This window comes from Patiria miniata, unplaced genomic scaffold, assembly GCF_015706575.1.
Source record: "Patiria miniata isolate m_02_andy unplaced genomic scaffold, ASM1570657v1 HiC_scaffold_20, whole genome shotgun sequence".
Lineage (NCBI taxonomy): Eukaryota > Metazoa > Echinodermata > Asteroidea > Valvatida > Asterinidae > Patiria > Patiria miniata.
This window is the reverse complement of record NW_024037059.1, coordinates 14,634,004-14,660,266: the sequence shown is the minus strand read 5'-3', so window position 1 is coordinate 14,660,266 and position 26,263 is coordinate 14,634,004. Positions and strand designations below refer to the sequence as shown.

The 26,263-nt window shown below is 37.7% G+C and overlaps 2 protein-coding genes across 3 annotated transcripts in view; one reads left to right on the top strand and one right to left on the bottom strand.

Annotated features, from left to right (window-relative positions):
• Nucleotides 1-2,987, top strand: part of LOC119727500 (sister chromatid cohesion protein PDS5 homolog A-B-like) — a 30,796-nt gene extending 27,809 nt beyond the window's left edge. The window contains exon 28 of the mRNA XM_038199387.1: nucleotides 816-2,987. Within this exon, the coding sequence (XP_038055315.1) occupies nucleotides 816-848 (33 nt within the window). The 3' untranslated portion in view covers nucleotides 849-2,987. The remainder of the gene's footprint in view (nucleotides 1-815) is intronic.
• Nucleotides 1,188-18,687, bottom strand: LOC119727501 (lysosome membrane protein 2-like). Of its 2 annotated transcripts, XM_038199389.1 has the most exons (14): nucleotides 18,045-18,687; nucleotides 15,003-15,160; nucleotides 13,600-13,653; nucleotides 13,284-13,374; nucleotides 11,952-12,047; nucleotides 11,431-11,532; nucleotides 10,876-11,017; nucleotides 10,272-10,341; nucleotides 9,966-10,144; nucleotides 9,543-9,661; nucleotides 9,020-9,093; nucleotides 8,265-8,316; nucleotides 5,925-6,098; nucleotides 1,188-5,579 (listed from the first exon to the last, which is right to left on the bottom strand). In XM_038199389.1, exons 1-14 carry the CDS (start codon nucleotides 18,168-18,170, stop codon nucleotides 5,436-5,438), a joined length of 1,581 nt encoding a protein of 526 aa, XP_038055317.1. In that variant the 5' UTR covers nucleotides 18,171-18,687; the 3' UTR covers nucleotides 1,188-5,435. The 2 variants fall into 2 exon arrangements, with proteins under 2 accessions (XP_038055317.1, XP_038055316.1); XM_038199388.1 differs by lacking the exon at nucleotides 13,284-13,374 and having other exon boundaries at nucleotides 13,509-13,653.
• Nucleotides 18,688-26,263: the final 7,576 nt, after the last annotated feature.

The following is a 26,263-nucleotide window of genomic DNA, read 5'->3' as shown; positions in this document are numbered from 1 at the left end:
TTCGTAGTCAAGTAGATTCTTTACGAGTTTCAGTAAAACAAAATATCCTAGTATGTGGTGAGTACAAAAAACAATGGTTGTCGTCAATACAATTTTCAGCTCAGCTATTTAAAGGGAATATACAACATTTGCAAACATCGAAAAATAAAACTATCAAGTTTTTACGAAAACCCTTACTAGGATGTTGGTAAATTTCAGTCTAAAGCATCCTGTAAAATTGTGGCACCTGGTGTAAAGTCATTTTCAAGAAAATGGTATTTTTGTATACATTTCCAACAGTGGTCGGCCGACCACCGTTGGAAAAACCGAAGTATTTTTCAACTACTGCTCCAAATTTACCATTTTTTTTTAGTCCAAATTTTGTTTGCTATTGGTTACATGTTCATGAACGGGTGCAGGCCAGCTACACTGGTTCCCTCACCTTACAATTTTCCGACATCTATTAATTGATCGATTTTATCCTTAGTGGAGTCAGGGAACCAGACTACTTGAACATTTTTGTTTTTCTTGGTTTATCCAGCATTTTCGAACACAAAACTTCAAACATGTCAGTGTAACAATATTTGACCTATTATACTAACCCCTGAAATAGTTCATTTCTGAAAATTACAGCAAACGCCAATGATGTACATTCCCTTTAAAAAAAAAAATTGAGGGCCAAATCAAATTTGATATCAAATTCGTGGCACAAATTAACAAAGTGAAATGAACCTTTGAGCACACTCTAATGGTCATAATCACAAATGAAAGTCTGAATGAAATTCACTTGAATTCATAGTAATGCAATTCGTGTAATTTTTCTCCTTTTCTTACAGATCCGTCGCAGCAATCGTCGACGGAAGCGCTGAAGACCAAGGAACATGATGTAAGTTCTGCACAAAGTAAGATAACCAGTTTCCCCTTGACCAAACTGAAAAAAGGAAAAGTCACTTAATTAGTCCATGTAAATTTGTAACAGTTGTTAAAATGAATGTCAAGAAACCACATATCATAGTTAGGCAGCTGATTATTGTCATTAATGATAAAATTGATTCACTTGCCAAACTGTCCACAAACAATTTTATAGTGATAAAATCAAACTGTATGGAAGGCAGAAACAATAGAAAGTTAATTAAAATCAACTGTCATTACTGTTGTTAGCATGTAGTGCTACTTTCTCTAGGCAACAGAAAATATTTTTAAAAAAATTACCAATCCTCGAAATTAAACTGAAACAAAATTATCAATTAATACGAATATGTCCACCACAGCCAGTGCACGAATAATCCCCAAAACCTTTCCCGCAAAAGATGTAAGTAACTGTACATATGTTGATATTACTTTCCAAAGTATAAATATTTACGTAAAATATCAGGTCAGAATTCATCCAAATCATATCATCCTGTTTGAGTTTGCTTTGTGTTTTGTTTAACTTGTATGACGCATTCACTTTGCCAATGAATCAAATTTTTCGTCGGAATTTTGCTCGTAGATACGCAAGTGAAAAAAGAAGGTGTAGTAAAGTTAATTTATAGTGGTTGAAACATGGTTTAGATGTAAATTGGTGAAACGACCTTGAAAAGCGAATATGGAGTTTCAAACCTTTTAACAACTAAGACATACATTTGAATTATTATCTTTTTTGGGGGACTGTAGAACTGGTATTTAATTTAGCGTTCACTTTTGTTCAAGTTCCCATTAGAGCCAGTAATAATTATTGAACTAACAGTGGAGAAGTTTGAATTCCCGTAGTTTAACCACCCATGAATATTTAACAATTGAATTCATCTTTAAACTATTCTTTTATTGTAAATATTAAAGTGAATACTTATTATTGTCACAGACAAGATTGAACTCATTTTCAAATCCTTGTACATTCCTCTTTTGCATTTCGGTTTGTTTGGTAAAAGTCCATCCATCACTTTTCAAATACTGACTTTAGCAATAATCTTTTAGTTTTTCCTTTTTTTCCCTTAATGAGTCGTCAACAACAGTGTTATTTTAATGTGTAAACGTTCATGCGCGTCAATAAGAATTTTGTGTACAGTGCCAGAACATTTGGACTGTCTCAGAGGACCATTGTATGTGTGCTTATGACATCGATTTTCAATTCTGTTTAGTTTTCCCCAGCAAAACAAAGACATTTAGGGGTCTAAAGTTTAGAAAAAGAGTGTGTTGGTCAAATGATTAAAAAGCTGTCACCAATGATTTTTCTGATCAGAAAGGTTTCAGTTTAAAGTTTATTACGAGTGAAACATATATTTGAACTTTTTTGAATTTTTATTTGTTTGCATTAATCTGGTAAAAAAAATGGGTTTGATTCAAAAAAGGAAATGATTTTTGCTGTACATGTATGTGCATGGCAGTCAAATTGAAGCATTGTTTGAATTTCAACCATGAAGTACAGTTACTAACAAAATCCTTATTTTTCTCACAAACACAATAAATGGTCACCTTTTAGAGTGAAAATACTGCTAGCATAGTGGTGTTCAATTATTATTCTTTTTATACTTAATTTCTTTTCATTAATAGTGCTCTGATTTTGGTTTTTAAAGTAAACTTTGTAAATATTGTAACAGTAGTTTTTCAGAATGAATTTGTATTTTGGTTCACCCACAAAGCGTGTGTTCAAGCAGTTGTTTTTTGGAAACTTAAAATATAGAATTTGTCCAGGTTTTCTGCCATGTTTTTATCATGTCTCATTGACAGTTTTTTTTTATTGCCGCTGATGTTGTGTATAGTTATATATCATGGCGTTGTAAGAGTTATAACTTATTAAGTCATGATATTTCTCAACTTGCTAACCCATTGAATGAATTCTTTGCTTGATAAAATGATTGCCTTTTTTTTGCATATTGCCACGTAGTGGTTGGTTGTGTTACAGAGCAGTTTGGTTCAAGATTGCAAGATCAGTGTTATCCTGATGTGTTCTGCAAGAGTTTCTAATGCTTGCTTGAGGAGTATCTGATGCAAAGGAATAAATTAAATTTGTAGTTTTTGGAACCATGTTTTTTTCTGGCTTTGTCAACATTTAACTGCCAGGCTGAGATTTGTCAGGATTTTTCCAGATTTCACATACTTCAAAAATCCCTTCTGAAATATGGAATTTCTGAGATTTTACCATAAAGGTGTCATTATACTATTGCTAGAGACAGAGATGAAGCCCAGAAATCATAAACCTTTAAAGAGTCGGTCATTTATGTCGCCATTCGTTGCTTACTGAAAGTAAGAAATTAGCATTTGTAATAATGAAAACCTTCAAAATGTACATACACATCATGTGTTGAAGTTAGTGAATAAATTCTTGTTCTTGTTACATGTTGATAAAGCTTGATCACATGTTGAAAAAAAAAGACGTGCTTTGAACGGGTTCATTATGTATGTAATCTTTGATTGGCTCTGTTGAACAAAAAGAGTACCATTAAATTTGAGAAGTGTAAACGAGAAAAGTGGGGTATCAGTTGGCATATGAAGTTAAAAAAGATAAAAAAGTTACCAATTTGTCATGACTTTGCTGTTTTTTGTCCTTTGAAGTAATATTTTCAAAAATAATACTCTCTGCTTAAAATTATCCTAAACTAGGTTTGTAACCAGATGTCTACTTGGTTTTGATTGTTGGGTTGTTTGTTTGTTTTTTCGGGGAGGGGGCAAAATATCAATATATGTCATTCCTGGTTTAACAACATAATACGCTGAAGTTTTCATTTGAATCAGATTGAAATTAACAAACTTCTCCTGTGTACTATGCAAAATAGGAAAGGGGAGAAAAACCTGTTGGAGTAAATTGGACTAAAATTACCCACGAAATGGTTTGAACAAGATTACGTAAAAAAATCATTTGTAATAAACTGCATGACAGGCCAGTTTCAGTGATTATTTGATACCAACCCTATCAATTTATTGACAGCTATGTCTCTTCATTGTGTCAACAAAAAATAGTGATATTTACAATCCATAAAAAAAATCAAATTTACAATTCAGTCCTTAAAACTTTAATATTTGTGCAAAACTAGGAGCAGTACTTGTGCAGAAATTTAAGCCAGCCTGACTCTCATAATAGTATAATACTTTACATACTGTGTTCAAACTTACTTAGGTTGCCCTTTTCGTCCTGTGGCTATCATACCAGAAATTATCTTCGCTTAAAAACAACAAATTTTACCCAATTTATGTGTAAAAAAGGTGTTTTCTTTTAAACACCTTGTAGAAGGCTTGTGTTTAGATTTGTTTGTACAAAACTTGTTTGGATTTATCCACTGGTAAATTTTGTAATTTAAAATGGTAATATAAAAAAACACCATTTGACAATTCAATAAATAATTTATCTTGAACAAGATAGACCTACAGCTGAACCACTAAGTCTTAAATACTGCTGAAATTGGAATAAGAACCTGAGTATACGTTGCTCATGGACAAAGACGAGAAAGTTATATTGCATACTTCTCGTTCTTAACCACAAGAAATTAAACAACATATATTTTTTTCATCAGTGAGAGAATCAATCACATTTTTAAAAAAACAACATGAAAATGTGCAAGCAGCCTGCTACTAGTGGCAGTTAATCTATCTATCACCGTGCATAAAACATCTATACATCATATTTTGTCTAGAAATCCTGAAGTAATTCACATATTTTCGTGGTCAGTACACAATTTCCTGTACTTGTTCTTCTTAAACTGAAGAGAAGTAACTGCTCGCAGTTAAGGCACTGTCTGGAAAACTTGGAGCTGTGTATCCCCAGTTGAAATTTTGTCGAAATTGCAGAAATTTTAGTGATTTAACAAAACATACATCAGTAGAGTTTTGGATGATTGGCTGTATTTATGGACGTAGCTCAGAGCAGACAGTCTTGCTGCACAATTTCGGCTCATAGTGTTCAGCCTCTTCCTTACAGAACCCAATGTATACAACTGAGTATCTCCAAGCCTACAGGACAGGAAATAGATGCCTCACAAGGAATTGTTATTTAACTGTTTGACGATTGACAGCATAATGTCCAGCTTAACAAAATAGGCTTTATTGACAAAATAGAACTGCACAACAGAAAGTCGACTTTATACTTAAACCCTTTCGACCCAACTCACCCCCTTCTCAAAGATGCTAATGCCCCGCCCTTTCCTCAAGATCTCCGCCTCTTTTCAAAATAAAAGATGGCTTCATTACAAGAGGTATCAACCTTGGGACAACATTGCTTGTCAACAAGTTCCCCTCAAACCGATGCACGCATGCGGAAACTAGGTTGTGTTTTTGTAAAGTTAATATGGATCGATCCCGACTCCATGCAAAACTACGCCCTCAAAAGAGAGCATGGCAGACACTTGAATAGACTGGTTCCCGCTCCCATAAGTCCGAAAGACAACGGAGGGACGGGGAACCAGTCTAACACTTGGACGTCATTGATTAATTTACACAGCGCCATCTACTGTTCCTGCAAAGAGAGTCCACACATCGCGGTCCTAATTAAATTTTGCCGTGCCGTTTTCCCCCGAGACTGACGGTTGTGCCGCTGGTAACTCATCGTACTCGTGATCGTATGTCGTGTTGATTATCCCATCGTCTGGTTTCGGCTCCCCTTGAACAGTTATCACACGTCGATCAGTCTACAATGAAAAGGATTGCTGCATGTAATGCTCTTATGCATTAGAGGGCGCTACAGGATAACATCTTCCACATATAAACAAGTACCTTTAAAGGCGAACTGCACAAGATCATGGGATTGTCTGTATACATTTATTGGATGTATCCGAAAATTTCAAATTCTCATGACTACACATTGCTATGGAAATAACAACCACAGCAAAGCGTACATTTACACAAAACGTTGTTGATGTTCGTCTTACATCTCATTCTGCAATTCCTTTTTATTGATGAATCAAATTTTACCCAAATGCAAAATTACTGGGGGCAAGCATAAACATTCACATATTTTCCCGTGGTATACTCACAAGCTTCCTTCGTTTTTGGGCCCGGTAGCACCTCACCATAAAAATGATCACTGACCCTACAAAGATGCCGGCACCGACCGAGAAAACAGCCGCCTTGACACAGTCAGCGATGAGCAGGAGATTCTGGACGTCTCCTTTGAAGAAATCAGCTGTAGCCTCATCCAAAACCGAACTCTAGAGAAATTAGAATAGGAAAACACAAATATTCATTGAAACGTTTACTTGGTTTACCCCATCACCATTCTAGCCAGCTTCCAATTAGACCACACTATTTGTTTACTTGGACTGTTTATTCATTTCTTTCTCACATTTTCAGGCTTAAAATTCAACTTTACAAACAAAAATCTGGACTTGCCACTCCCCCTTTCTCGAATCCGCCGTTGAATGAATGGCTAATGCGTTATGCTTTTGGAAAGCTAAAAAGCAGACGATACAAGTACCTAAATGCCACTTTTTGACTGCGCGCCAAAAAAATGATGACGTCATTTCAGCCAGGCACGCGCACCCTTTGTATTCAACACAATGCGAAATATGCCGACATACTGTATGTCGGGCGCCATGTTCAAAAAGCACCGCAACAATGCACACCGCGGTGTCTGTTCGGGTGGACCGGTTGACAGAAACAACAGTATTTTTCTGGATTATGTACCGAGGATTTTTCAGGAATTTTTGCAACAGAATGTTTACTTAACTGTACAAGTGAGGAATATGTTGTTCCGGAACAGTCAGTGGAGGAATTCAGGCAACTGTTTCAGTGGAAAAATGTTCGCGAATCCACGTCTACATGTGTGTACTTCGTGTTGACAGAACCATGGAATATAAATGTGGAAATCATCAGCAAAACTGGACGGAAACGGCAGCACTTGCTACGATTTTGCACCGGTAAGTTTCTGTTTGACATTAATGTTTGGCATTCTCTAAAGACTTTCCCCATGAATGGCAAGTGTGCATCCTCGCTATACAGTATGTAATAACCTTTTCATGTTGACACAATCATTTTAGAGGGTACGTTTGTTGGCAGAAGTGGATTCAGATTATCTGGACACATTATTTTACTTTTACAAGATTTAGTAATGGGTTCCCGTCGGAATATTGAACGCGGGCATGCGCCTATTGCCTCAGCCTACCGTGAATGAAGGCTGTGCCTAGGCTCATTGATATGCGGCTGCGCCCGCCTTACAAAAGTCTTTATCGTAGTTGTAGTGGCAGTGGTGAAGTTTAGGACACCTCTTATGTCTGACAAATTCCTTTCATAAATCTAAACCCTGCCCTCTTTCCACAAAATTAAGCTAGCTGAGATTCAACATGGTATCTTAGCGAACTATTTAAGTGATTTTTCCCTGCCTTTATCACAGCCAAATGGTTAAGGTATTTAGTCTCAAATCATAAAAGTGTCTTTTCGTTCTCACGTATGGAACGTGGTCCTAAACTACAAGTTTACCGTTGTAATTTAACTTCGATGACATGGAGTAGTGTTAGTGCTCGGAACAGTTTTTTGTACATTGTTTGTCTTTCAAAATTAATCCACTTAGATATGTGGGCTTATCGGTAAGGATTCTCTGTTAAATGCAGTTCGTCTTGTAGTCGAAGCTATGTTCATACTAAATTTAATACCGTGATATTTTCAAGGGATAAGGGTTGGCATTTCAACTTCTCCTTCGCACTGCTTTCAGCAATAATACAAATTATTTTAGAATTTTATGCAGAAGTAATTTTGTAACGGGAATTTACATGCCGTTAATATACAAAATCATCCATTCCAGTTGGAGATATAGAATGGGAAATAACATTATGATTTCGTCTTTTTACATGCACGAGAAAACGTAAACAGCTATTTTGCTTTAATATAGATGTAGGCAGTTATTTTTTTCATAATTCCTCTTGCCTCAATTTAAGGGCCCTTCTAACACTGTGGAGCATTATTTATAGATGTTAAAGTAACCAAAATACCAAGCAAAAAAGATGTGCCTACGTCAGTTTTCGGAGTGGACTTTCAACCCAAGCATGCACTTCCCACTAAAAGTCAACCCTACCATAGCAATTTCTCAAAACCCTTACCCGGGCCTAGGTACATGTAGGCCTACTCTATCTAATCAAACGAAGAGTAACACGGTGCTTGATAAAAACTATCTCTGCGTGGACACGAAGCTCTATCACTAAGCGACCAAACCCCGTGCACGCTTAAGTGCAACCACCATCCCTGTGACGGACGCGACCAGTGATTAATGCATCTTCTCTCTGTTACCCGTAAAAAGCCAAAAAAATCATATTAATCCTATGATAGATCACGCGTGTAGAAAAATAATGGGAACAACCGAACAGGTATCTAAATGCACGTACCTCATTCAGCCAGAAGTACGGGAAATACAATGAAGGGATGTTTCTTGACTCGCTGTAGAAAAAAAATAAAATAAAAGCTCGAAAGTATAAATACTTTCGTAGTATTCTGTCTTTTTACAAATAGTGTTGACTGTCTTACATAAATGTGTCTTTTGTAATGGTTGATGTGAAAACGTCACCCATTTTTACACCTGTGATATTTGGTGCATGTGTCATCCCAGGCAACAGGGCCATGTGACATTAAGCAATTTGTTGGAGCAATTTGTAGAGAACAAATTGTAGCGAGCACGCATTTTAACTACGTGTAAATTTGACCAATGACCCTATCGGTTATATTTTGAAAATAAATAAAAGCATTTACTGGTGAGGCCATTTCAGAGCAATATAGAAGTACGCTGGCTTCAGCATCAACATTTGCATTGGATTCTCGTCTTGGTGACACGGGAATTTGGCACTTGGACAACGCTCGATTTTCAGATATCCAGGTCAATGCACATACACCTCTGGTATTTCTGGTTAAATTAATCAACTTGCCTAGCCATTTTCACAAACAAGAGCCATACACTATATCTGTTGTAACTGTACTAGTTTTACCTATTGTACGCTATTGTTGTTAGAAAATATTTAAACACATTGAATCGAAACATGAAAATTTTATCGAAAAATGTAAATTCTTAAGTTGCATGGATGTATTAAAACTCTTGAGATGGTTGAAAAGCTTTTATAGAAATGCTCCAGCATTATGCAAGACTTACCTGATTTGGCTAAGAGGACCTACTTTTATATTGACTTGTAAACGGTTTGAGACTTGCATAGCAACACCAGTAAGCTGAAAGAAAAGTTCACATTTCATGATATAAATACAAATACTACGGCTATATTGATCAGGTACTTATCAGTTTTTGTTGGTGATGACAGTTTGATAAACTGTGGTCAGCAGTCGACGTTTTTTTACGAGCTCTATAGTTCAAAAGCACAACAGCATATGCCAAACACAACGTTAAGTTGATAGGTTAGAAATACAAATTATCACAATTTATGAACAAATAACGGTATATCATTATGTACCGGTAGCAATTAACTGAACATTATTGCTTATTCTATCTGATGCAAGAAAAAAAAACTAATTATGCTTTATTTGCCGGCCATTTTGCCCTCTTGAGCGTTCAAAGCATCCTAGCAACAGTAAAGAATGTTGTATATTATTGGCGGAGTTGGATATCGAATGGCTAGTCTTGTTTGAATTTGTAGTGTGGTTTTACGATCTCAGGAACCCACCATTTCGATGTCAAAGTCCACCTTGTGTTGGTCTTGGATTGGATTAAATCCAATCACACTGTCCAATAGATCTGTGCTCCCGTACAAGAAATGTGGAGACGAATAGAATATCGGAGCGGCTGTGAAGAGAAGAAAGTTAGAATATAGATGTTTTACGCAAGGAAACGAGGATGAGTTTGGTTGAAAAAAAAATAGAAAATGTCGGTCCGACATAATGTTGATTTTTAAAAAATGCGTGATGTTTATGATAAGTTTTACCATAGAAACGAGGATGAGTATTGTGAAATAGGATAGAAAATGTCAATCTGACACAACTTGGATTTGGATTTTTGGAAATACTTGATGCTTATTTGCTTATGATAAGGAATGTTCTTTTTGACTCACTGGGTAAAACCGTTGTTACCTTTTCACAGTAGAACTTACTTTTGCACGTTGTTGCATTCAGTAGTCCGTTGGGAGTGCATCCGCTCTCGTCGGGTGTGCAAAATCCTATGTTATCTGGATATTCTTCTGCGCTTGCGTACTGGTAAGCCGGGGCAGAATACTTGGCCGTTGGTATGCCTCGCAACTCATTGGGGCCCGTATACTCTATGACACCAGCCCTGATTTTAGGGGTACAGGATATCATAGAAAAAAATGTGTTGATTGCTCTGCTTTGAAACAATTTGCTTCAAAATGCAATATTACGAAGTTAATTTAAACAGTAACCACAAATTTACGACTTGTTACCTGCATATGTCTGGCACGTAGATGTACAATACGTCATCCTCGGTAAGAAATGGATGGAATGCCTGCCCATCTGTTAAAGTGAAATACCATAAAGCATCATTTTTGAAAGTTCAATTTCAGATTTTAAGATAAATATAGGTTTTCCCGGCTATTTTAACACTTGTATCACACGAATTCCCTATATCGATACTTTAATTTCGTCCCCGAACATCGCCAAGCTCAATTCTCAATTTGAATTTCAAAAAGCCACCACGAGATTTCATTTAAGGTTCAGTATAATTCAAATTGTTAGCACTCCGATTCGTCCAAAATCTTTGAAATTCGTCTCGTGAAGCAATCGGCGTTGAATTGAAAAAGCAAATTCGAATATAATTATTTATCTAAATCCACAATTAAAATGACAGCCATCATAAAGTAAGCTAATCAAAAAAAGCCTGTGGTCACATTATTGTCTACCCCTTGTATTCATTAATCTGCGTGTTTCAACTTTTTGTCTCAAGCACCTGTTGGCGTTTTTATTTTTTTGTTTATATCTCTTGGTCTTGGGGATTAAAGTAGATATTTCACATTTACCTTTCATTGGATCTGTAATGAAATTATGTACCTGTTCCGTTCAGCATGTTGGCATATTCATTACTCCAGTAAGTGAGTGACGTCAGGTTATTCCAAGTCTTGATTTGGTTGACCAGAGATACATCAGTTTGTCCCGTGTACACAACCCATTCCGCCGCTAGTGTGTCGTTTGACTGCGTATGAAAGAAAATGTGTGAACCACAATACAAGACGTGATTTAGGTGGCACCAAGCTGGAGCGCATGTCGAACAAGTTCTTAAATTTTGAGGGTTGCTTTCCTGGTAAAAGTGCAAACTATAAATCGAGAAAGTGATCCTTACTTGATTTTTTCCCCAGGATGTGTCTGCTATGTTTCGGTTTATGAATTCCTTAATAGTTTTATTATGTTTAGCAACTTGTACTGCTGATAATGAGTAAGTCAAAAGAACTTCAGAGGTCGCTTTGTGCAAGGAACTAAACAGCGTGTTTCCATCCTTTCTTACTTGACTGAGTGGGATTTCTTTGAATTAATTCCTCAACGATCTTGACTCCAGTGTGGTAAAATGACTTTAGGAATTATTAGCTCAACGACTTGAAAATTACTCACCCCATAAAATATCCCGAATTCTGTTGGGAGTTCTACTGAAGTGAATATGCTATTGAGAAACGTCAAGTACGGTTGCTCGAAACCGTACATAAATCCGACCACCTTGACGGGAACGTGGAAATAATCGTATTAAGCTTTTGTTCAGTTAATGAAATCAACAACCATTTTTTTTCGTCAGAGGATAATTTATCGTCATAATCTTTACGATTGTTTCTGCTAACCTGTTTCAAAGATTCCGTCTGTCCGTCCATGATAATTTCACTGAGTTGAGATGTGCCCAGTTCCCATTGAATGCGTTTCAGCTTTTTTGTTACTCAGACATACGGTCATTATCAAGGAACGTGATGTGATCGCTTAAATGTCGAGTTTTTATTAGACCAACCTGACTTCAGTTTAATCAATCACAAATAATGTAAAAGAAAGCAGCATTTTTAAAGCAATAACGTGCACTGTCATTCTACAAAAGATATTGTAAAGCCTTACAAATTCTTTAGTTCTCTCAATTAGGCATGCGAACTCACCGAAACATCAATAATCAGATTCGAAAGAGATCCTCTGTGAACCAGCTTGTGCAAGAATTTACCAGTGTCACTGTATTGCATCACATGGCCGAACGTCTAGATCGCGAAAAAAATAATAATAAACAGTTTATCGTTATAAGATTAAAGCCATCATCCTTTCTTTTTCGAGAGAGGGCGTAATGTCTAATCTTCAAAACTGATGTTCGGAACTTTGTAAAATGTTTTTCTTCTTGTAAGGGAATTATAGGCTGTGGTTTGTTGTACTCGCCGTCATTCGGTTTACCTGATGGTTTTAAGGCAAGAGTAATTTATTTAGTCTGCGTGACCGTTTGGTTTGGTGGAAGTAGGCACTGCCATGATATTTTGTGTTCAATGATATGGGGTTGATAAACTAGGTTGTTAGGGGCTTGTTACAGCCTGTTTGACCACATGACTGATCACGTTGGGACTGAGGCAAATTTGCCCGACCCATTTTGTTCACCGCGGTGAAATTTGTCATTTGAAATGGTGTCGAGATCTCAACACAGCAGCAAATCCGCTTCAGTTTCTAGGATGTGCCCTTATTGTTGCCGCTTGTTTCAATCGTGAGTGTTTCTTGGTTTGTTTCCATTTTATACTAAAGGAATTTTCTATAAAATAACGGTCCCGAGATTGGCCACTACATGTTTATACCAAATTACGGTCCAATGATTGAGAGTTTGTTTGTCAGTCGGCGCGTCAAGCAGGTAATATCCCGTCCATCCTGACCCTTTTATTACCACGACAATCTCGGCCGTTGAATCGCAACTGATCTATCGATCGAATCTCGTTCTTTCTTGTCATTCTCTACAAGTCCTGACTTTAATTACAGCAACGAATATCCGGCCCACGCACTCCATCAAATCCGAGGCATCTTTGTTTTGCGAAGCCATGCGGCACCGGAGATGGTCGGAGCACCATGCCGAGGCCGGATGAAACCGAACCGCCATCAGTGTTTGCATTTATGTGGACCGTGACATGACCCGTTACTTTTCAAATAAGGAGCCTTGCGTTTTGATGAAAGTGCTTCTCTGAAAAGATCGAGTGCGGAATCGGTATCAAAAACATGATCAGGTTTACCGCAAGTGAAGAGAATGCGTCTAAAGAAAAATGATTCGTAGCCCTCTTTAAATAAATGAAATACCATTAAAGCGTTTTAAGCAGGTATAAGAGCATATTTCTGTAGCAGAGACACTTGCGTATAGGGCCGATATTGCTTTTGTTACAAATTTGTAAACTCAATATAGAATATAAATACGGAAACTAATATTTTGTTCGATTAAAAAAAAAACATAGAAAAATAACAACACTCACGACTGTCGGAAGATCAATAGTGGTAAACGTGTCATTGTCCCAGCCCACCGACTGATCGCGATCAAAGATGTAGGCCTTGTAGTTGTAAAATATCACGGTACACTTGCGTAGGGCAGATATTGCTTTTGTTACAATATTAATTTGTAAACTCAATATCGAATATAAATATGGAAAACTAATATTTTGTTCGATTAAAAAAAACCATAGAAAAATAACAACACTCACGACTGTCAGAAGATCAATAGTGGTAAACGTGTCATTGTCCCAGCCCACCGACTGATCGCGATCAAAGATGTAGGCCTTGTAGTTGTAAAATGTCACGGTCCCATCCTCGTCGTCAAAGGAAATGTTACTTTTTCTCCTGATTTCTCTGAGAAAGAAAAGAGAAGGATTCAAAAAAAGACACTTTGTATCTTTCTTCAAAATTAACTCCTGGTCAAGATTATTGAAATTTACCAAATATGACACGTGTATCCCAATTAATATTTTATCTGCTTTTGCTGAAACGTGTAGTATAAGAAATGGGAAAAAGTTCAAAACATGCAATGTTTCTTTGGAAAATAATAAGGCTGGTTCAATCAACCTGCAATAGAATTAGATTTTTGAGTAAAAATTGTTATTGGTATATCTTTTTTTCATTGTATTGGTTGTTTGCCCTTCGTTAATGATTTTCACTTGGTATTGGATATCACGCGCTTCAAATCCCAGACTTTATAACTATAACATAACTATATTCATTCACGAGCACGCACTCACTTTTATATCTTGCCGTATCCTGCCTCAATAGCAATTAAGATCAAGCAGATACCCATAACAGAGTGCACTATGAAAATTGTCAAATATAAAGTCAAACTTAACTTGACAAATAATATCCTGAAATTGAATTTAATGAAAGGATAGCGGTTCTTTGTTGGACTATTAAAGGGGGGAGGTGAACATAATTTGTAAAACTGAAGTTGAAGACATGACTGTCAGCAATCTGGGAAACATTCTATAATGATTTTTCAGTCAGAGTTAAGTGGTTTGGACACGTTGTCTGCCTTAATTAGGGAACTACAACGACAGAAAACGTCTTGGCGCCAACTTTGTCAGCTGAAGTTGAGAGACTTACATCGGCTGTGGTAAAGGGAGTTTGTTTTTGAAACTGGCTCAATCTTTCTCAAAGGCGGTACCGGTCTTGTTTGATGTATGAGCCAATCATTAATCTTCGTTATAGTTGTCATGTAACTTACGTTTGTTGCAAATCCGGAAAACCTGATAAATAACCCAGTATAAGGCTACATCACCCACGCAGGAAAGAGTTAATAATACAGTAACTTTTAAAGACGAAATGGAAAAGTGCGCCGTCAACAAGATTGATGTAACAAGATCAAATCCGGACTTGTAGTATAAATCAAACAAATTAGGCCTATCCATGCATATGGATCACACAAAGATGTGGGTTTCGTCATTAAACATTGGCTGTCAATTGCACACAATTTGAAACATCCGGCTAAAGTTTCCTCTAAGTACCTTTTGTCGACAAATTTTATCAAAAGGTTATGTACGTCCCACATTAAAATCGTCATTTAGGTAACATGCAGATTCCATCATTCAATCTTTTTTGCTTCAATGTCTTAGTGTGAGTCTGCTCAAGTTTTTGGTTAAATTGGTTTCGAACTTAGTGAGATAAGTTTGCTTTGTTTCGATCAGGCGGTGATCTTATAGTTGATTTTGTACCTGTAAGTGTAAGGTCCAACTTCCTCAAATGCAGGTTTACTTCCGTTCAAGAATTCCTCCTTATTGGTAAGATTCCATACGTAGTACTGCATGTAGACTGGGGTTGGGGTCTCCACCCAGGTTTCGAACGCCGTTGACCCTTCTACTAAAGTGGTATCCTAAAAATATTGGGAAAGACGGAACAATATTGAAAGTGGATGTATTTTATAATACATTAGCTCATGTTAAAAACAGCAACAGCACTTTTGTACACAGTATTTTACTTTTCTGTACCAAAATTTAACAATAAATGTTCTTTGTATAAAATTGACCATCAAGTTTGTGGGACATCTGATTCCAATATTGCTCAAGCTGTAGTTTAGTTTTTCTGTTTATATTCTAAGCTTTTCCTGAAACCTTTTCGGAGGTACGTCACAACTGATCTATATTTATTTATCACATTGGTGGTTCAATATTCTGATACTTGCCTGAGTAGATTGGCTTGATGAAATTTAATTTCGACAACACCGTTCAGTTGGGGAAATCCAACTTTTTGGAAGTCACTCCTTTTTTTGTATATCTTTGACTAAGTCACAAGACTCATTTACATCTATCAGTAATAACGTCAATATTATTATCGTGACCCTGGAGTTTAAATATGTTCATTTCATATAGCAACATCGCACCACTCTACATAAAGGTATCTTATCAGATAGTTTGCCTATTACTTATTCGTAGGTCGATGGTCGCCAAGATACAATTATATATCACCACAGCGAGTCAGCGACCCATTAGTTAAAGTTCGTTCGCAGTGCAAATACACCCAAGCGTGTTTCCGTACCTTTTAGGAACAACATATCTGTAGAGGTGTTTTCAAGGACTAATGATTAAGCGTGAAATTAAGTAAAGCCTAAATACGCATTTGCCCAGACTTTTGAAGTTCGAGTAGGTTAGGCAAAAAAAAAGTCTCCGGTTTCTGGTATGCGCGCGCGTCGCCGTAACCATGCGCGTCGGCAAAATGAAACAGTTTTTTTTTCAATAAAAGATGATGTCTCAAAACCGCCAAATTCCTTTGTTTGACTGGAATCCTGCTGCTGCACAATTTCAACGTGTTTTTAGATAGGGTTATGATCGAGAATAAGCTTTATGTGGCCACTCTGGTCTCCCATAATATTGGCACTAAGTTTAGTCGGGCACCATTTGCAGTCATCAGCCTACATTTGAAGCAAAAAAAACAGGTAAAAAAAAAAAAAGCCGCGTCGCCGCACCACTTTTTGGGCAAGCTCCATACCAGAAACCGGAGACTTTTTTTTTGGCCTTAGTACTGGTATTTTAGTAGAATTTCCATAAAGCTTTGCTAAAAAGGAGCCTTTTGAGCAAATGCAAGTGAAAAGTTTGAATATGCAATGCAATAATATTCGCTATTAGTATTAGAACAAATTTTATCGTGGTAACCACGCCAATAATGTTGCGTATGTTTACGATTAGTCAGGTTAATTGGCATGTGTTACGGGTACATAGGCCTGTTGTGATGCTTACACGTTACCAAGAGGGTAATTTAAAACTAATGAACAAAAGTACATTGTCTGGGAGCAAAACAATGAACTCATAACTATAAGGGGTTAATGATTTATGTTTAAACAATGTTTTAGTAATGGCGTTTCACTGTCTTGCTTGTACTAATGGATTGAGACCTGAATTGCTCGCACAGCTTCTAGCTGAATCTTTCCCTCTAGATAAAGGCACCTGCTGCCGTCCAAAGTCCTCAGCATGAGGCATTTTCAGAGGGGTTAAAGCGGAAGAAGTATTTCCTTCTTACAAATAGACTCTGCTGCAAGAAAAGAGGCCGTTGCCATGGATTCCCTGGTGATATAACTTTTCATTGTAATGTATTAATCGAAGCTCTAAGGCTTGTATTATACCCTCTAAATTCCAAAGAGTGAAATTAGGGACAAGACGTTTAAGAGTGAAAATCACTCTCGTTTTCGATTGAAATAGTCTAAAAAAAGAACCACTTCAGTCGACGCTCGAGTAAAAACTCGATCTTTACGATTGAAGAAATTTCACTCTAAAACATCTAGTCCCTAGTTTCCGACTGTGGGAGTGAATCTTCACTCGAATGAAGTGAATTTTCACTCTTTGGAATTTAGAGAGTACCAAAACTCGGACTGTTGTGCATTTCACAAATCATGCACATGTTTACGCTTACTAAAGGAAACCTAACCCACTGACCATTATACAAAAATTGATTCAAGTAAAACAATCAATTACATATATTCTCATTTAGAATTATATAGCTTACACCAATGTACAGAGGATAAAAAAACACATTTTTTGTGGAAAAATCTACTTTGAAAGGCGACAAATAATTATGTTTAAATGCAAGAAAGAGCATGTTTCGACCTTTTCGAAATCTATGGCTATAAGACATAGGCCTAATGCAGTTTTCCTCGGCAGGAAGCTACATTAATTCGTTAAGTTACCCTTAGGTTCCCACGTAACTTTTCAGCATATTGAAGAAACCATTACAGAATTTTTGTGAGTGTAAAGGTATAGAGCCCGCAACAGGCTTGAAAGCCGTCCAAGAGGTCAAAATGCCTCTGAAAGTGTAAGTAACTTTAAAAGGTGCCACTTAAATTTTAAGGTATTGTTTAAAATTAGGTTTAGTACTGATGGATTTTGATGAATAAATATCACCAGAAATACGGATATATGCTTATCACTGAACACATCGTCGGAATAATCCACCAACTTTGTATGGTAGTTGTGACGGGCAATTTATATGCAACAGGTACACAACAGTAAAATGATGGATGATTATAATCATGTCAACAAAGATCGTTTGTAGTTCTTTGATCAGTTTGTTTTTCTACTTTGCTAAATCATACCAATGAATATCAGTACTGATTTAAACAAAGGATTATCTGCACTGCAGTGATTGTATTTGTTTTTGGTAACCAAATGACTGCCCATCCATGCAAGTTTAATACCGGTAAAAATGATCCAAAAGAAAATGTTTAAAATCATCAGTGTAAAACGAACCAATAAACCAGAACATCTTACCGTTTCAACTGTCGCAGTGATGAAAATATTCACGACCACGACCAGAACGCCTCCAAGTATTATCAGAAACGCCCCCAACACGCCGAACACATAAACCCAGTTTTTCGAGCAGCAGCAATGCCCCATCTCGTGATCGGAGATCCTTCAGAGCACAACCCCGCTACAAGTGTGTCCTTCCACTCCTGTTTACAACCGCGAGAACATGCAGTCTCTTCCGGGATTCAAAGCTTAAATGTCACGCTCGTTCAGATCTCTCCCTCTTAAACTGATATAGCCTGAACTGTATACGTCAAAAGGAGATGACAGCGCGAGTTGAGTTTATGAACCGATTCCATGCGTTACCACGCTCTAGCATCAAGCAGAGAGGATTTCTTCCTCTTCAGATCAGTGTGTATTAGACGCTATGTTTATCTTGGTTGCTCGGCTCCGGAGCTTTTTATACCGATCGGCACGAACACCAGTTTACTAGACTAAATCTTGCTGATGGTGAATTTAATTTACAAATTGATTGATACTTATCTATCACCGGGTTCAGACACCCTCAGTATGTAAAACAAACGCGTTGCGAGCTGGAGTTATACTTGTTCCGAGCAGTAAGCTATCGTTACAAAGTCCTTCCGATTAAACTCCGGCCGATGGTTATACCAAGCTAAACTGATAGTGGATTAACCATTAAATGGTTTTTCCATTTTTATCGGAGTGCAGATCCATTACTGAATAAGGCCTAACAGATAGTAAGATAAAGGCGTTACTGATTAACCAAGCCCGTACCGGTTGATATCATTGCGTTCCTTGTTTTGGAAATTTTTACTCAGTGTGCACTTCAGATGTTAGGAAGGGGTAAATCCATTCGCATATTCTCTATAAATTTATAATTTAAGCTACAACCTGCACAAAAAGGACAGGTCGGAGAATTATCTTGGGAAATGTGACAGATTTGATTATGTCAACTTGACTTTCAAAATTGAAACATGCCTAGGATGACTAGAATTGAAATTATTAGAAAAAAAATGGAAGCTGGGACAATTAATGAATTTAAATTTGAAACAGGAAATCGTGTAGAGAAAAGTTTAGGCGCGTGAACAATATATACATGAAACAAACAACTTCCATAAACTCCGTTTGTAAACGTGTGCCGTTGTTTGAGAGCAAATAAATCATGTTTTGAGAAGTAACTACTGGTGAGCATAATGTTTCTGCTTCTTGGGGATTTGTTCTTTATCATCTGTTAGTTATGCTCTTTGTGTAGAATCAATCAGCCTGCACTCTTATCGGCTAGTCACTTTCATTTTGCTTTATAAATGTGCCTACTTTTTTTTTTAACCAATTGGAATTCAAATTTGTCACCTCGAATGAATTTTCTTGCTGCGCAGCAGCAGGATGAATAACTTTATGCTGATGAGACATCCACTACTTGTATTCTAAGTGTTCTTTTCTTCTGAGTGTTACTTACATTCTAAATGTTTTTTCCTCTTAATACGTACTGTTCTATAGTTCATCCGTAATTTTTCATGGTTAGGTTCTGTCTTGGTCCAACCTTCTGTGTGTACTTGTTCTTGTTGCTGTTTTGAGTTAGTACGTCCAAGGCATCTCGCCACAAGCCTAGGCGTCTAGAGGATGCCTCCATACCTATATATGTTTCGCCTCTGACACCTCTTTGACAATTCCATTTACCTCTTCATTCACTTATTCGTGTATTCTCTGCTTATATCTCTCATTTGGCATGGAAATAAATGTGAGTTTGAATTTAATTGATTTGAATTCAATTAAATTGAAATGATTTGAATTAAATTGGATTGAATTGAATTGAATTCAATTCACTTTGAATTTAATTCACTTGAATATAGGCCTGCGGATATGCGTACAGTATCCAGGATATAATTTGGTCATTCAAATTACATTAACCTTATTTACATATATAAAAATGACATGGTGCATTCATTATTACTGTATTGTAAGTCTGACGATCACATTCATATACATAATGGTAACCAGGTTTGCCTAATTTCTCCATGAATTGTAATTATACGTGCGTGTACGCTAATTGACATCATTTATGAAACGTAATGGGGCATTATTTGGTAACCTTTGAATGGGTGGCGGAAAAAAACCCCAAAAGGACCCAAAACAAACATTCAGTAGAATATCGATGTATTGATTGTGACTAAATAAGGTACAAAGTACATTGAAATTGCCCCTATCATAAAATAGGAGAGTCGTGGGTGTGTCAGACGCGCATCAATGTCACTTTGCTGATAAATAAGCTCCTATTGAAACTGTTTGAATTAGGTACAACAGGTGCGAGCGTCTCTGCTGAACAGGGAAGCTGAAAATACTTGAAACTGACGCAGCATCAATATTTTTTTTATATTGGCCTGCCACAATTTCCTCTGTTGGAAAAACAAGTGCAAAAAGGTTGACCTCAGTTTATCCATCCTGCAGTCGCAAAGATTACATTCTTGTTTACTGTTTGTGTTAGTCTTTGTAATGGCAAGGAATTGACAGAAGGCGAACAATGCAGGTGTCAAAATAACCGTAGAGTAAACAACAACCAGCTATATAGTAGAAAACGAAACCCTTTGAGAACGACAGCAATCACCCTTGTCACTGACCTCGGAATATGCAGTCTGGCGCCCTCTCGCTATTCCTTAAACCCCCTCCACCATAGTTATAGTGCGCCATCTCTTGTCCTAAATGTTTTACACTCTTTACGATGAGACCTTAAAACATTCAAACTGCCAAGGACTGTTTGATGCGATTGTAAAGCAGATAACATAATTACTATATGGAAAGTAAAATGACTGTCAACATACGCGAACACACTTTAACGTAACATATTAACGTGGCATAAAACGCTACTCTCGATTAGAAAAAAAATCCAAAAGTATATTAACATTTTTTTTTTTTTTAACTCTTGTTCTAAATTTGATTGAAATTCTTAATTTCATGGTTGATATCCATTAAGGGTAAACTTGGACAGTTCAGCCCCTTGGTTGTAGGAAATACCGCTTCTTTCAGAGAAAATATTAAGGAGCCTGTATCGGGCATCCTCACCTTGACACAATGGGGGCGCTGTTTAACAACCATGAGCTTTCAGAAAAAGTTTGACTATCTTGTGCGCTAAGGCCAAAAAAAAAGTCTCTGGTTTCTGGTGTGGAGCTTGCCCCAAAAGTGGTGCGGCGACGCGTTTGTTTGTTTGTTTGTTTGTTTTTTTACCCAATTTTTTTTTCCCTTCAAATGTCGGCTGATGTTGCAGATGACACTTCGATCCCCTTGAAACTCTCAAAATATCCTTCAGGGTGCAGCTTGAGGTGACCTCATTAAGGCCATAAGGCTTGAGAAGTATATTGAGCTAAATAAAAAGCGTTTACAGGTTCCAGATACACGACCATTGCTCCGTCAGTCTGGCTTTGTCCAGACGCACAATTACAACACCGTCTGCAAATGGTGCCCGACTAAATGTAGTGCAAAATATATGGGAGCCCAGGGAGGCCGCATAAATACTCGATTGTAACCCCGTCTAAAAACACGTTAAAATTGTGCCGAAGCAGGATTCCAGTCAAACCAGTGAGTTTTGCGGTTTTGAGACATCATATTACATTGAAAAAAAAAACTTTTTAATTTTGCCGACGCGCATCGCTACAGCGACGCGCGCATACCAGAAACCGGAGGCTTTTTTTTTTGGCCTGAAGCCTGAAGGGTAAGATTCTGCAAGCATTCAAATATTACGGACAAAAATATGGAAACGAGTATCATTAAACATTTTCTTTGCACTGAGCGTGTCGATTCACATGAACGCACTGTTTAGTCTCAGCCGATCAAGACGTTTCCATCCATTTTCTAGAAAACCTTACCTCTCATGAACCTTGATATTGAAGCGGTCAGAGTCTTGAGAAATCAAGTGATAACAGCCGCAAAAGCTCCCAGCCTCCAGGTTGTCATTAACACTTTGATGGAACGGGTGTTTCTTAATTGAAGAGCCTCTTGGAATTGTCCGGGGATGGCTACTGTGTATGTTTCTTCTCATCAGTTCTATTTTATTCATTTGTACATTGATAAAAAAATGTAATGTATTTCACTTCTTTTCTTACATCTGGTTCTCAGACTCTCTCAGACCAGTCTGCTCTCCAAGTCACCACGTTGTCTGTCTCCTCTCCTCCTGGTTTGCTTTCACATCTTCAATTTCCTAAGAAGAAATCGAACACCAGGTGAACTCTTCAATATCGTTCACACCTAAATCGAAACTTACTTTTATACACAGTTATTTTTTTGGCCCATTTTGGTGGGCAGCACTTATCAGTCTTTTTGCTGAAAGGCTGTAAGCAAAGCCAAACTCAGTCTTGACCAATTAAACTTGTTTTTCTCGCCAACTCTTTTAAAAGTCAACATCGATTACCAAAACAACTTCTCTAAATAATTCAATCAGTGGGAAACGGGACACTTACGATCAATTTCCCGAGGTCCGCATAATCTAATAAGATACATATTTGCGTTGGACCTACATTCAGTTCGCCATTGCAATAAAATCCACGGTTTACATTGCCGGTCAGTAACTTGTACGTGTTTGTAAGAGCTAGAAACTGGATACTATCGAAAAATACTTCAAAATTGCGAAATTAAGCTGATGATTAATCTAATCCATCGGGAAATTTGTGACGGTGAATGGTTGCCAACTTGCCATTGCCTCCTGAGGCATGGCCCATGATAATTGGTAATCTGTTGACGCACTTTGCTCGGTTGATTGCCCAAATCTATTTGTAACATGTTTTCTTGCATCTTGTAATTTGGGGAAGATCATCGTGTATTCATTGTTAAACCTGCTTTTGACGACCTGAAGACCTTTAGCTATGCAGTTCCCTGTTGACGGGAGCTGCTGAACACTGAAAAGAAATTGAATTGGTGCCCAGGGTCTGAAAAAATTTTAACTTAAGTGCAAATGAAATGTCATATGTCGCAGCATGCGTTTAACCTTTACAAATAACGCTTACCCCCATGTTGTTTCTAGCTAAATAAAGTTAATTGAAAACGATATAAAACTCGTAGGAAGGGATCTTTGTCTTGGTCCGCTCTAGATGTAAAAGTTGTGGGAATTGCGATAGAACTATGTAGCACAGCACAACACGCGTATGTTTGATGGCTCGGCGCAGTTGGAGGGCGTTGTAAATCCTAAAATGGGAGTGAATTGTGGAAATGCCCCTCCGCTGGTTTTAATGTTGTATCCACCAGGGATGTAAATTTCACTGTCACCACTAGAGGGGGTAGTTGTTCGTGAAGGACCATGTCATTTCACTCTATGTGGGTAGACACTTAGAAGTCAGTAACCCCATGTTTAATTGTTCTGATGTAGTGGGCGATTCATAGTAAACCTCGCATAGGGAAAACATGATCTGCAAATGTTTGCAACTGATCTGCAAATGAAAACCTGTTTTTACATGTACGGAGGCGAAATGAAGCCTGGGCAGTCTCAAGGGTTGTCGGAGAAAAACATTACCAAGTTTACTAAGTAGCCGCCCGTGGGTTGTTCCGTGGTCATCAAAAAATAACCATATGTTTCATGTTTCATGTTTTCATGCTCGGTGAAACCAAAACCCGGGGGCAGGGCAACATAATACTTGCCATTAGTACGTTTGAAAACTGTCCAGCGGTTCGCGAGTGTTACGGGTGCCTCGAGCGCATCGCGTGCGGCATGTGCACTTATTGGATACGGCAGTTGTGGACCAAATTTTCAGACAAATTAAGTTAAGAAACAATATTTCACGTGGGCGGTGGAAAAAGTGGTGGCGGCTGAAGAGGTGACTCTACACTCAACTTTAGTGTAGGCGTGTCCGTCCTTAGGCGCAGCGCATGCTGGGATAGTTGCGATAAGTTGTAATGCGACGAGTCAAGAAGAGTTTAACCGGTATTGGTGAACAAAAAGGTACTACAAACGGACATACATTGTCGATACTATTTTTAAAAATGTATTGTAGATTTCCGTAAAGTAAACCACTTCGGTAAAAAAAAGGATTCTCTGTGAACAAATTAAAAACAAGTTTGCATGATTTGAATCAAATGCAGTTCACATAAGCAAGGTCACTCTAAGCATCAACCGGTAACCTCCAAAGTGTGGATAGAGTTATTGTGATGTAAATTCTTGTTCTTTTCTACTTGGCGTTTTCTTCAATAATAGTCACATATAAAATGTACATATCGTCGAAAATCATTTGTTACAAAATGAAAGTCCATAATTTTGCCAGAAAGTTTTAAGGCATATTTTAAAAAAAAATTGTAAACAGGGGCGAAAAACTGTTCAGGAATTTTAAGCTATGAATATACTATTTTGCGACTTTTTATGAGGTTTTTATCGAAATAAGATATCTAGAGATCATAGTGAGCTGGCGTTGAACTACTTGCCCAGACCTATAGGCAGCAGATGTCATATTGCCTCCCCGAGGCCGATGACTTCTTCTCCTCTGACAACCAATATCTCAGGATATTGGTTTATGTTTCGGCCCATTCTTTCACAATTGAATTACAGCCTTCTCTTCAACTGCTTGATTTCACGCCTGGGAAATAACAGAGATGAAATAGAAGCAGGCTGCGATCCTCAGAGATTGACATCAATCTGACACCTCGCGTGCATATCTGCAAGCGTCCACGGCTTCACGCGTAAAAGGTGTGTTTTTGTACGTTCACCAAATGATTTGGTGTCTCCTTCATCCAAGCGGATTTGCTTTTCGATCAGCCCAATCATGTGGTTCGTTTAAAGCCTTTTTGGATGAGTAATGGTCATAGTAGAGACATTCATGCTGTAAAACGGTAACGACACTAGGCCTACGCGTCACATCTCTTCATAAATACGGGGAGGGGAGCTTGTTCATGCTACACACGCCCCCAATATTTGATACGATTAAGGCATCTTGAATTTTTTTTTTTATCTTGAATTGTAGCATTTGGTCAAAACTTTATATGCACAACAACAAACATTGTTAAATACTGATTCGTGTTATGTGGCATAGGACACTGAGCTATAGTTCACCGTAATATAACTCGTTTAAATTTCCCTACCAATATATTGACTGTATATATCATGACTAGACTTGCACACCTAACTTTTCCCCGAGATGATTTTTTTTAGAACTTAGATGTATAAAATTAATCTTTCATCTGAAAGGATTGTAGAGTTTACCAAATTCTTAATCCTCGTAACAAATTACATGTATTAACATTAAAGCTTGTTCTGAAAGTTCCCGCTCAGAGTGATCAAATGCGATTCCTCATAAAATATTCAGAGCGGGTTTTATTGAATAGGCAGTAGGCTAGTTCCTTACGCTTCAAACCTTCGGCTCTAAAACGTTATGAGTTCTCGGGGCAGATTTATTGGGTCGGCCAGCAAGAGTGTTCGATCTACCCTGCTCCCTAATGGGAGAGAAGTTGTTGAACTCCTTCAGCCTCGATGAAAGCTGTTGATTGATGTTTCCTTGCAGAAGGATTCCATAGCTGGAATAACCATAGAGTGCATTCATAACTCAATGATAACCAACCGTAGTACCAATTGATACCAAATTGGAACTCCGTAGGGTAAGGCAGCAGCTGCGTAAGCATGACATGGGCCGCACGTGCGATATTCACCCCATTCACCCCATGGCTCGTCTCTCGCTCTGAGACTTGTTCATTCGTCCCTGACGTATTCCTCCATTATGCCTTTTGCAGGGCAAAGAAATCTCGGTGGATTATCGAGAAAGACTGTAGATTTTATCAATCAAACGGACGACAACTGTCACTCCTAACATTCCTTCAACATTTCCTCGGTTGAAAAGCGCGGTCCTGAAAATATTGAAGGCACTTTACTAAGATGTTATTGCCACATTTCACAGTCACTTGAAACCCCCCCCCCCCCCCCCATCCCGTATGCCACGTTAACTGCTCTGGTATTTCGGCCATAGCCTTGCAGAGTTTATTGGCTTAGATTTTGCAAAGGGGAATTTTCTGTTGAACCAGATTGTAAGTTGAGTAACCTCAAATTGAATTTTGGGTCGGTCGCCATTATGTCTCAAGCTTTCATTATTTATGCTGCGCATTTCTCTTCTGCTGTTAACTGATTGACCCTGAAATCGATTCGGGAAATCGATATGACCCCACTGAAAAAAAAAAAGATTTTAAAGTATTTCATCAATAAAAAACCACGTGATATCAAGAGCGCCTTTGTTCAGGTAAAAAGCCCAAACTTACGAAGCGAA